Raw genomic sequence first — 12786 nt, 5'->3', positions numbered from 1 at the left:
TAGTTGCTCTGCTTCAATGTACAAATAAATTTGTATGCAGCAAATTCCGTCTTGGTCTGTATTTTAGACCAAATTGGTACTTGACAAATTTAGCTGCCACGGAATTCTAATCATGGCTTCCCAACAGCTGTGATTGATTATTTCGTCTAATTAATGCTTTAATTACCGAATGAACTGTAGATTTTGAACCAAAATTACATGAACAATATACATCATGGGTCAGAGCAGACGAAGAAATACTGATGGGCCAAAGAAACTCCCCCCAAAAGTGGAGAAGGGGAAAGTTATCGATGAGGATCAAAAGAAAAGTGAGGTTGTTGAGAGTGGCCAGGGAGGAAGGGTTTCTTCTCTAAAGGCAAATGGGAGACCCCAGGTAAATGACCGATTTGACATGACCCCTCGTCCCCACTGCATGACTCTGATATCTGTTAATGTTCATATATGATTTTCAGGTCCTTGACATGAATATGCGCTCTACTTACCACCCAACACTGTTCAACCGATGCAAAACATTCTTCAAGTATTTCCTCCTAATCATCCTGATTCCGCCATTCTTGAATTATGCGTCACTGCAGAGGGAGGCTACACATTTAAAGCCAAAAGGTATCTTCATTGCCGTCATGTCTGTACTCTTTGTCTATTTCCAATTTCTCTGTTTTGTCAGCTTGAAGTTTTCGTTCTGCCTGCAATTTATAGTGCAGAATAACATAGCCATAGACCCTGGAGTGGTGTTCGATAAATCATGGACAAACTTGTAGTCTTTATCTGCAGTATTGCAGATTCTAGGATAATGAAAAAGTTGAAATTACCACCAAGTCTCTTCTTACAAGACTTTACACACAGTGCACATTTACATGTATAGTTAATTAGTTTATGCTTCATTTCAGTTGGAGAACTGTATGATATTGGCTGGGGACAAAGGCTGTTTCTTTCCTGCATTGGAAAGGGAGCACCAACAGGTAAAGCAAAGAACATTGTTTGAAATCTAACCAAATGACTTGTATTCAAGAAAAAGTCCCACTATTTTATAGTTTGTGTTTGTGGATTTGAACTTTCCTTTTGGCTTTGTCGAGTTCTTTCCAGAGAGTCTTTTTTTAATTTGCAAAACTTGTCTTTGCCTAGTTAATATTCTATTCTTTCTCTTTCAAGTTATTCTCGATGCCCCCACTGGTATGTCTTCTGATGTATGGTTCCTTGTCCAACAAAAAGTGGCCAAGTATACAAAGGTAAGATCAAACCTGGCAGTATCCCTCTTTGATATTTTGTGAGTTTGTAATTTTGTAGTTTTCCTGAAATCAGGCTAAGACATTCCGAAGAAGTTTGCATCTTGTTACTTTCTGGTGCTCAAAAAGGCATGATTTGGGCATTTGCAGTGTTGTTGTATTGTTTCTGAAAGCGTTTATACTGGGTAATATTTTGGGGTTTTTTAGAGATACTTAAGAGAGTCAGTAATTCCTTTCAGGTTTGCATTTATGATCGAGGTGGTCTTGGCTTCAGCGACAGACCCGTTTATGTGGTGAGTAAATTATTTGCGTGATTAGCCATTCTCTAAATGTTGTTTATATCAGCCTCTATTATTATAACCAAAGAGAACCATGTGGAATGGATGCCATCAAGAATGATAAGACAACCGAGTACCTACAGCAACATATTTATTTTGATCTAAAATGGCTCGTAGCGAAATTTAGCCATCAACAAATCAAGTGGTCAGACTCCAAAGAAAGCTGCAATCAAAATTAGGCTGGACATGTTTCCTATTACAAAGAGTGATATCGGGTCACCAAGGCCTTTAGAATTGAAATTCCACCAATAAAAAGCGGTTTTGTTTTCTTCAGAGAAGTAATACAACAGAACCAACAGAAGAAGAGAAAGAGGATGATCCGACTGAGGAAGAAAGCTTTTTTTCAAGAAAAAGTAGTGGGAGTCGGTGGGCTGAATTCACTGTGGAGAGGTTGGTATCATTCTTTGGCTCTGTCTACAGTTGTCTTCTGAGTCAGGTTTTACATATTGTTTGTCGAAAGCTTGCCTGATACATGTAAGTTCATCGTACCAGAATGGAATAGTAAATGCTGTTTTAGTATTCAAAGCTCCAAAACCCTCTGCACACATACCTGCTTTGGTCCAAGCAATATCAATTTACTTATGATGGATTACTTGAATCACAAATTCTTGTTCCAATTACAGAATGGCTGATGATTTGTCCAAACTGATAACAGTTAGTAGCGAGCAGCCTAAACCCTTCATCTTGGTCGGATCCGAGATGGGAGCATTGGTAGCCAGGTTCTATACACAGTTATATGAAAGGTATGAACTCGAGAACTTTATCAAGGAACTGGTAATTTATTCTGAAATCCCGCGTTAGGCAACTGGAATAGACACTTGAATTAGATTTGTCTTAAAAATGTTAAATGTATTAGCCCTGAAGACCTGTCCATGCAGAGATAGTTTACACAATCCTCACCTGTAATACTAGCAGTGACTAGAAGTGCAATACATTTTAGCAATGCTCGTATGATCTTTATAATATACCACTCGAGTCATAAACTTCAATGTGAGGTAGCAGGCCCTCAGACTTCAATTTTGATTTGTGATCTCTTTTCAGTGATGTTAGTGATGTAATACTAGTGGATCCTCTAGTCGAGAACTTATTTACACATGATTCAGGAGTGTGGTCTCAGTTTTGGTAAGAACATTGATAAGTCAATCGGTAACTTTTGTCTAGTTAGGTGTCGCTACAGTAAAAGTCCATTGAAAAGTGTTTAGCTACCAGTCCCATGTCATTTGCTCTTTGAGGGAGGGCACAAGATCAGATTTTTTTGTTTCAATAATTTATTTGTTTATCATTTATGTTCATTTGATTATTCTTCAGGTTTGGCCACCTCTTGCCTTCATTCCAGTCCCTTCAACTGGCAGCGGCTACCGGCCTCACGAGAATAGCCCTGTTATTCCATCTCATAGAGCAGCCTATCACTGGCAACTTAGTGCCAGAGGAAGTAATAACACGGCAGGTAAGTGCATACAGCCTGGTACTGCTGACCAAGGCATTCAGTTACAACAGCATCAATGTATAAGAAGTGGGTCAGAATCACTTGCAGACATTTTCCCTGACAGGGAAATGGCTTGCCCGTTATAATGGATTAGATTTGGCAAGAGAGTGATACATTTTTTTTTCAAAATCGTGTGTTTTATTTCAGAAACACCTTCTCTGTCACCCGAGGCATCTTAGTTCGGTGGTGGACGAGCACCATTTCATAAACGATTCATTCGCACAAATTAGGTGAGTAACGTTAAACCCTTTTGAAGTTATCAAAGAAACATGTTCTTCATGCCTTTCTTCATGAATTCATTTCAATAGGAAAAACTGGAATATCATAGTACCCCAACGATGAGAGTGGTGAATTCTTAGGTTTTGATCGAAAATTTTACACATCACAGAAATAAGAGATTTCTTTGACATGTTTTTTCAGCTTATTATATAACATGAAGTCATTCCCTAGCAACGTGTCTGTGACAGTCATCACAGGAAATTATTATGACGAGCAGCTTCCCAGTGCTTTGAATAAGGTAGGCTTTTCATAAATGATATTCTGATTTGCCACATGTTACTCTGTGATGTCTTGGGGTAAATTTTTTTTTTATTTTAGTTTAAAAAGAAGCGATTTATAGCAAAAGTCACCATGTCATGTGGTCCCAAAGGCATATCAAACCATAAAATGTGAATGTGATGAAATAAGTGCAGAAGCATGATAACATACATGTGCTATACTCTATGACAATTGACACCTTCAAACTTTTTTTTCAGGCTTGGGCAAAATCCAATCAGCATTTGATATCCACATTACATCCACAATCCAAATACATAGTAGTGAATGGAGGGGATCACCGGATGCTCTACCGGATGCCAGATGCCATTAGTGACCCAATTATACGGACAGTAAAACAGTACAAGGCCTCGAAAGCAAAAACAAAGCCCCAGGAAAAATGATCAGAAATCATTATCCTGTCTCAGAAGATTCTGGGAGTCTGATTTTGTATCTTTATACGTTATCGAACATTGATTAATTGTTACCAAGTTAACAGAATATCACTGACAGGCATTTAGATGGCAGGATGTTACGGCTGGTATCTGGGATAGTTTCCAATTCTTTTCAGTGTTTCTAAAGGGGGAATAAAGACATGAGCCAGGTGGGCCATATCAAGGGACCATCTGTAGTCCCCCCTTAAGGGGGTAACATGTTAAAAGAGAGTTTATTTTTAAAAGCATATCAAACATTTCAGCTCGCATATTTTTTGAGAGTGGGGGGGGGGGGGGCTGCAATACTACAGGTATCAAAACCAGCTCGTAAATAGTCGGGCGAGACACTGGAGATAAGAGAATTTGTCAGAAAAGGTATTTTACGTTTTAAAAATGTTTTAATTTCTTACTGGAGGGTCTCCAGTAAATTTGGACTGGCACAGTATGTCCTTGATTTTTAGATACAAATGAAATAAATCGTATTTCATCAAATGAGTTGTCTCTATTAGTGTTATGATTGTGACCATTTTTTCAAGAGTTTCAGTGAAAATATACCTTGAGACTTCATAACAGAAAACTACATCATAATGCTGCTGTGATTTTCACAGAGACAAGGTTGCAGATATCTGTTACATTGTACAAGGAACAGCACTGGTGCTATGGTTAAATTGGACTTGACGAACTAGATTAGTCATGTATGTGGCTGAATTTTGACGTATGCCAGGATGTCACAGTGAAACTTGACTTGATTTGACTCTGTCACTTTGAACCAGGACATTACACAGAAACGATAACAAGACAGGATGTAATGGGAGACACTTGGCCATGAAGAATTAGGCATCGCCCCTTTCACAACCCACAGGTCCTATGTCCATTTCATATTGAAAAGACCAGTATTCTATTGGAGCCAATGAAGTCCCTTATTGTACCACCATTACTTCGACCAGGCGACATGTAAAGCTGTCTCAATCATACAACCAGTACACCTTGGGAACTGCACCAGGTAGGATGTGACTATGTCTCACATTTCTCCCAGAACGTAACAGTGCCACAAAGTAATTAGGCAGGTATAAAGAGACATCACGAGTTGTGATTGTACCTTATTTAATGAGAACTTCGACGTCCCTTCGGTTAAACAGAAACCAAAATTACCCCTGAAGCGATAGATTTCCCCAGCGTGAAATACTTTGTGGCCTCGGTTGCGTCCTTGTGACATTAAAAGTTATCAGGTTATGTTCGTATTAGACCTTCCCGCTGTCATGGATTGGTGTCTTCTTCTGAACATAATCAAAGGTTACCACCCATGTTTAGTTTTAATTATTACTGCTGTAAGAAATGGTGGGGTGTCTGTTGGAATGTTTTCTTCGTTACTTGGTAACGCAAGAAACCGTAATTCCCAGCAGGTGAAGACGGAAATAGTCCCATCGTTTTTCAGTTGCGTTCCCGTCGTGAGGACAGCTTACTGATCAATTCGATCGCTGATGCTGCAGTGGACAGTTTTTATCTATACCGGCGTTTCTAGTGTGTCGGTCTAAAGAAATAAGGTAAGGTCCATTTCAATCGTTAAATTTCTGTTAAAAGTCCATTTTGTCGGATTTACTTCATCTACATGTACATGTATGTTTAATCTATGCAATAGTTTTGGATTTGGCTTTTCCCCCATGATTTGCTTTCCAGCATAACTGAATATCCCGGCGTAAAACTCATAATTGCGGCAAAACTATAAGACACCATCAGGACGTCGCTTAGACGCCAAAGAAGAGCCAACGTAACCAGTGGACTGTTTCTGCAACTCGAATCCACCATGGGGCGCAACAGGGTCCATTCCATCAGCAAGATGTCTGATCTGAGCGAGATCTCAGAAAGCGTCCTCTCCATGGGCTCCGGGTCCAAGATGAACGAGACAATCAGCGACCTGTTAATGACTCAGAAAGAAACAGGACTAAAATCATTGTGCTCTGGGAACCCCTTGAGTAGATCAGGTATGATTTTCGGATCGAATGTATTTAACCCAAGCTTTCTTTCAAAAACAGAATTGTGCACTGGGACCCTGGTCTGGTACCATTTCGTTTTTGTCAACATTTTGAATAGACTCCGCAGCCACCTTTAAGTGAGAATCGGGTCTAAAAAGATAAGGGCGGAGAAAAACGCATTGTGCGTATGACCCGGGACATTATCTTTCGGCAAGGATCTAAAAATATTGCACTATTTGAGCAAAATATCTTAATAGTGAAAATTTGATTTCAATATGTCAATCATAAATAGAAATGATCGTGTTACGCCTTTTGCAATACACATCATGTACGTCTCCCTCATCCAACATGGCCACCACGGCAGCCATCTTTGACTGGAGGTAATTTCTTCAAAAGTAACAAAGCAGTGGACGGAAATATATGACATCACTCTCCAAACTCTTCACCGACGCCTTGTTCATAAATTTATCAAAAGGACAGTTAAACGAATGCGATCGTATCTTCCAGGGAAGCGTGTCCAGATGGCGAAAATGTTGATTCTAACCATGATTCCAATCCTGGCCTTGTGTATGATCACCGTGGTCGACCTCAGTATGATCGCAAAGGAGAATGAGTACCAGAACATTGTCAGGCAGACGATCAGGTTTGTATCCATTCTGCAAGCATATTAAATGACTTTCTCTCTGCCAACACAGATTCCCATTACATTACGAGGTCCCAAGATGCATTTTTCAACTCCTGAAGTTAAGCAGATCGATTTCCTGTTATTTTTCAGGTTCAGTTCCCAGACAGGTCTACTTATCCACTACCTGCAGAGGGAGAGGGACATGACCGCATTGCATCTAAGCAGTATGGGCGCCGAAACGCGCATGTTCTTACGTGATAGGTATGGCCACATTTCCTGTATTGCTGTATGCTCTCCTCTACGTCATTCGATGGAATACAATTTTTATTTTTAATTCCAGGGCCGTGCTGTCCAAATAGCGTTTCTGTGTTGATGGTGTTAATTTTATAGCGCTTGTATCCGAAGCTCCAACCCTTACGAAAAAAATCTCGGATTCACCATGATAAAAGGTGAATTAGCGCATACCATCGTGAAATCAGTGTTTACAATGCTCACCATGGTGAAATATTTAACCGTCTCAATTCACCATTGTGAAATGCAGTCAGTTCACCATGGTGAAAATAAGACACATTTCCCTTCGGGAAGGGTCAAAATCCACACATTTCAGGGTTCAAATTAGTGGAGGTATCATTATTGGGTCTATTCTTCCTATCTTAATTGCTGCTGTGCGAATCTGAAACATATCGTGTCTCTATGTTGTAACATAACAGTTATCAGCATGCCAATTCTGCAAAAGAAGATGTGTTAATTGCTAGCTATGACGAAATGAATATTGATGAATATGATCACAGCTTTTAAAATTCTCATGCATTAGACAATAGTTACTGTTACATCAACATGAGAACGTATGGTGCCGAAAGAGTGCCAAGACGAAACGAACAAACTAACGGATTTGCCTCTGAGGGCCTACTTATTGAATCCATCATGGCCACTATGGCAGCCATCTTGGATTCCACCACGCACGACTGGTACTACACCCGAGTAATTATCATCATCAGCGTCGGAGCCACTTGACTGGGCTATATTATTGCGCCGCATGAGATTATATTACTGGTTTTGATAAAGTAGTGGCGTCGCCAGTGATACGGACAACAATACCAACCCTACTGTTGAAAGTATTTACGTTGTGCTTCTCTTCTGCCTTTGATCTTTAACTCTTGGAAACAGATTACATTTACGTAATAACAAACCGCGCGTTCGATGGAAAATTTATCTAGGTTTTTTGATTAACCAGCCGTTACTGTTTCTGCTGGCATGCTGGGTCTTATCAATGCTAAATGTCTGATTATTAATGAGACAATCCAAAAGTTGTCATCGCTTCAAGACACCAATGCTGCATATGGAACGACACTTGATCGAAACTGATGCCAAAATGATCTTTTCTGATTGGTTCAATTCTGAACACAGTGCCGGTGAAAATTGACCGAGGGCGTTCGAATGGCCTCTACAACAGAGAGTATATATTAAAATCATCTGTCTTTAGGAATTATCATTGGGAAAGAATGGTGTTTGTAATTTTTGACACCGGGTCAGTTTTGAAACGATGACAAAATATAGCGCTTAAGAATTGTCTTGCTCATAATCTGGTGCATTTTGTGCGTTTTCTTTTAAGATACCCCGACACTGATGAAGCGTTGAATGCCTTAGAACAGTGGCCTACGGATCTTAAAGGAAACCTTCTCACTTTTTCCTCCAAGAATGAATTTCGTCGGCAACTGAAATCTCATAGAGATGAACTGGACTCCCTCAAGACTGATCCTTATTTGGAAGTCATCTATTATTCAAAACTGATCGCCATCTTCATTGATTGGCTGTACACGGGCATACAGAAGTCACGTGATGGCGATCAGTGGCGTACCCTAGTGTCCTATCAGTTACTAATCATGGCAAAAGAGGACATGGGTGTCGAGCGGACATTGGGCGGGATATTTTACTCAAAGGGCGCTTTTGATAGTTATGAGGATTATCTTTGGTATCTAGAGAAGCATAGCGTGGGTATTGGGAACTTTAAGGCAGCAAAGCGATTCAGTTACGCAGTTCAGCAGATATTTGACGAAGAACAAGCAAAATATGATAACAATTTCACTCAGTTTATTGACTTAATGCGACAGGATATCAGTAGAAGCAACTTGACAGGTCGAGATCCAAGTTGGGAGATGAGTACCTGGTGGTTTGACAATATGACGATTTACATTGACATCATGTTTGAGGTCCAGCTCAAGTTGGCCGAGCTAATTTTAGAAGCTTTGGACATGTCTTTGGTAAGGGATATGGGAGAAGTATCCATTAGCATCAGCCTGTTTGTTCTTGTCCTCATTGTTTCACCACTTATTACAATCTCTATCCGGGCGATCATTACCGACATACAAAAGTACGCTTACACTCTGGCAACGCAAACCAAGGCGCTGACCTCGGAACGAGAAAAGACGGACACGCTGTTATACCAGATGCTGCCCAAGCCAGTAGCTGAACAATTGAAGCGGAACCAACACGTGACTGCCGAAGCTTTCAACGAGTCCTCCATCTTCTTTTCTGACATTGTCGGATTCACTCGGATCTCCGCAGACTGCGAGCCACTTCAGGTTGTCAACATGTTGAACAATCTGTATGTCTGCTTCGATGCCAGGATTGAGATCTACGATGTTTACAAGGTAGAAACCATTGGAGACGCCTATATGGTAGTTTCCGGTGAGTACGTTTTTCGCGGTGGCGGGTGAGCAGCCAAAGTGACAATGTCAGTTACCCAAAAACAACATGTAGCCGCTGATAAAAGAGCAGTAAATAATGGCAAGACCATTCTATCTTTACACCTTGTTAAAACTTAGAATGTATATGTCTGTATGAAAGTTTACAAATCCACGAAACTGTCAATCTTTACCACCCAATTTTCAGGTGTCCCAAAGAGGATAGGGAGAATGCATGTATTTGAAGCGGCCTCTATGGCCCTTGATCTCCTGCATCATATCAGCCATCTTGAAATTCCCCACCTCCCAGGAACCCGGATGCAGCTACGCGCTGGTATACATTCAGGTAGAGTATACACCACACGCAGGTGATTCATAATACAATATGGCGCCTTAATAATTTCTTTAAATGTTAGTTCAATGAAACTTGATAACACAAATTTCGGAAAGGCCAGATGCATGGAAAAGGTGGAAGTAATGAAATAACCAAGCCGATTTAGACAGCTGTCGTGTACTAGCTATACTTGTCATCTCTCACATGAAGAGGCAAGTTAGAATGTTATGTAAGTTAACCCGGGTACCCAAAGAAGGGCCAAATTTTGCATCAGACTCTGTAACCTAACTTTCTGGTCGATTACAAGTGAGGCATGGCTATATTTCGACACCAGGCAACGGGATACGTTCTATTATCATGTTTACAGGTCCGTGCGTCGCCGGAGTCGTGGGCTCCAAGATGCCCAGGTACTGCCTCTTTGGGGATTCTGTGAACATAGCCTCAAGAATGGAAGCTAACGCACTTCGTAAGTGTTCATCGAGAAAACTTGGACCCTTGGTACTGTGGTCAAAAGTTCTATCGGATGGTGCCGCCAAATTTTGTTCAAATAGTTCGTTGACGTACTATTGCCATGCGGAAATATGCAAGGAAGATGAGTGGGACAGTCGTATTATTCAAAATTGTCGATGACGTCCTTTCATGAATTGATAACAACCACAGTCCCGCCCGCGAATTTTTTTTCCTGAACCTTTGGAGCACTGTAGTGTACATTTGTACAGGGACTTTCAGCCAATCAGATTTCGACAAATACATGACGTCAGAAGTCTTAGAAACTTTAGAGCAGTTGGTGGAGCGCTCGTCAGAAATGGCAGAAAACGATGTTCAATCCAAAGGTCGCGAGTTCGAATCCGGTTGTGGACAACATTTTCCTTTTCTTTTTTATTCTTTATATTTTATTTTTATAATGCGTTTCTTTTCCCTTGTTGTTTAGATTTTAGATATTTGATGATCGGCAGTCTACTGTCGACGTGCAAAAAACGAATTAACTGGCGAGTCGGCATATATACACGTAATAACCGTAATTTCCATCTCTTCCAGCCGGCAAAGTACACATCAGCAAAGCGACAAGAGACCTCCTCGCAGTGGACCCAGATTACATCATTGAGTTGAGAGGAGATATCGAATTAGCGGTGAGATTATACTACGATCGTTTTATATTGACCCAAAAACGATCCATAGAACCTTGGGTCGTTTTTGATGAGCAATTTTCCTACAATGCAACACATTTGAGACTTCATATCCTATTAGCCCGAGCTTGTTTAGCCAATCAGCAGCCATTGGCACTGCTACTTCGAAGCAGCTTTCAATTTCCAACCAATCATAATGGAGTATATCGGTGTTCAAAACGTCAATGTGACCTGACCTGCTTTTAATGTTCGGCCCGTTTTATTTTCAGTCGGACACTGTACAACGCAGATACAGTTGCGATTCTGAGGTTAGCATTGCCATATGTCAATACTATGTCACGTATGGAAGGATGTTCGGGCAATGCAAAAATGGAGCTCGCTCCTTGCACAGTCGAATCGGCTATATTCGCAAAATGGGGATCCCTATGCCTGACTGGTGTATAGGACGAGGTCAACCCCACACCACAAAGATTCAAATTTTCCTGACCCTGTGTTGTTACTCAACCTCAGGAATTGGTGATACCGTTTGTCTCTCCACTGATAATTTTGGATAATTTACTAGGTAACTTATCTATGATTTCAGGGCAAAGGCACGATGGAGACGTATTGGCTCCTGGACAAATTAGGTTTGGAGGAATCCCTCCCGTGCATGCCAACGTGCCACTCTCAAGGGTTCTCGGAGCCAAGCCAACTGGTGACAGGTGAGTGAGAGAGGTTTTGGTTACTGACCTTGACGCTTGTCCGAATTTCGTCTCTTTACCCTGACGTCGTCACCATCCTAAAAAAACAGCAATAAAGATTCTGATATCAAAAGCTTTTTATATGAATATTTTCGAGTCACATTTAAGGTATTTTTTCAAGTGCATGGTTAAGTAGACCCAATGTGTATTGAACTTTTCAACCCTACCTACTTTCAGGGTCAATGTCGTGAAAGGGAGGAACTTCTAACTTTCGTTCGGGCCGGGCAGCTGGTTGAAACTTAGGCTATCGATCGTAAAAATGGTGGACACGACCATGCCGACCCTGTAAGGTTGAGAGACAAGTCTAAACTGAAGGATACTCCAATCGTTGGATATTGCAGTCATATTGGTCGCGTTACCGGGGTGGTCGCCGACCGGGGTTCTACTGTATATCAAGTCGCTGACGAAAGCCATTATTGTTTTATGTTATATGTCATACATTGTGTTATACAATCGTTATCTAAAGATGTGCCTGACAAGTAAGAACAACCATTCTTCGCACAAATTGATGTTCATATCTGTCGTACTGTTTCAATCGGTGTATTCCTGTTTCGCCTATTCCTGTTCCGCCTATTCCTGTTTCGCCTAATTCCTGTTTCGCCTATTCCTGTTTCGCCTATTCAAATGTATTGCTAACCTCCCCACAGACGTAGGAATATGAATCGTCCCTTACTATAGTGTTAAAGGCTATCATTAAGAATAAAGTCTGAAATAATGGATTTAGCGACATGTCAATTATTTCAGTATTATTCGGAATAACTTTGGAAAATTATACATAGCTTGCATCGGCTTATGTTTTAGCTTATTTTAAAAGGCAAGAAATAAAATAGTAAGAAAATTTTACCCTTTCATCAGATTTGAGAAAGGTTTCTTAGGCCTGCATTTTGTATTGTTGATTCTCTTTCTTTTGTCTTAGTCAGTAACTGGCTTCGTAATAGAAAGAATACCTATAGCTACATTGTTCTTTACTATGACATGGGTTTTACAGCTGATTTTGATCAAATAATTATGAGAATGTACAGTATTATGTATTTTTATCAAAAAGTCATGAATTCCTGTTTTTATAAAATAAGCGACTGCTTTACTCTACTTAATCTATTAGTTTTTACTGTGTGTCAGTATGGTCATATGGTCAAATAAGTCCCGGACTGTCCCCGCTTTCAAGGTGACTCTTTCAAAACGGTCATGGCATGGTTTGTTAACAAAGTTGATGGCATTTGATTAGTCAAATTGTCATCACATCGTTAACATCATCCAATTGTCCCCTCACGTTTTCCCCATAAAATGG

The 12786-nt window shown here is 40.5% G+C and overlaps 2 protein-coding genes across 3 annotated transcripts; both read left to right on the top strand.

The window, feature by feature from the left end:
* Positions 1 to 105: 105 nt before the first annotated feature.
* On the top strand, positions 106 to 4507 carry LOC135497133 (uncharacterized). Its single transcript, XM_064786864.1, has 12 exons — positions 106 to 373; positions 453 to 603; positions 888 to 959; positions 1150 to 1226; positions 1463 to 1516; positions 1836 to 1951; positions 2185 to 2304; positions 2603 to 2683; positions 2870 to 3008; positions 3195 to 3277; positions 3468 to 3564; positions 3803 to 4507. Exons 1-12 carry the CDS (start codon positions 215 to 217, stop codon positions 3983 to 3985), a joined length of 1332 nt encoding a protein of 443 aa, XP_064642934.1. The 5' UTR covers positions 106 to 214; the 3' UTR covers positions 3986 to 4507.
* Positions 4508 to 5469: 962 nt separating this feature from the next.
* Positions 5470 to 12024, top strand: LOC135497132 (uncharacterized). 2 transcript variants are annotated; one of them, XM_064786862.1, is made up of 10 exons: positions 5470 to 5997; positions 6496 to 6631; positions 6764 to 6874; positions 8226 to 9301; positions 9506 to 9643; positions 9999 to 10097; positions 10670 to 10761; positions 11028 to 11066; positions 11342 to 11459; positions 11676 to 12024. In XM_064786862.1, the coding sequence occupies exons 1-10, from the start codon at positions 5820 to 5822 to the stop codon at positions 11687 to 11689; spliced, it is 2001 nt and encodes a 666-aa protein (XP_064642932.1). In that variant the 5' UTR covers positions 5470 to 5819; the 3' UTR covers positions 11690 to 12024. The 2 variants fall into 2 exon arrangements, with proteins under 2 accessions (XP_064642932.1, XP_064642933.1); XM_064786863.1 differs by lacking the exon at positions 11028 to 11066.
* The last annotated feature ends 762 nt before the right edge of the window (positions 12025 to 12786 follow it).

This window comes from Lineus longissimus, chromosome 12 (genome assembly GCF_910592395.1).
Source record: "Lineus longissimus chromosome 12, tnLinLong1.2, whole genome shotgun sequence".
Lineage (NCBI taxonomy): Eukaryota > Metazoa > Nemertea > Pilidiophora > Heteronemertea > Lineidae > Lineus > Lineus longissimus.
This window is presented reverse-complemented; position numbering and strand designations above follow the sequence as displayed.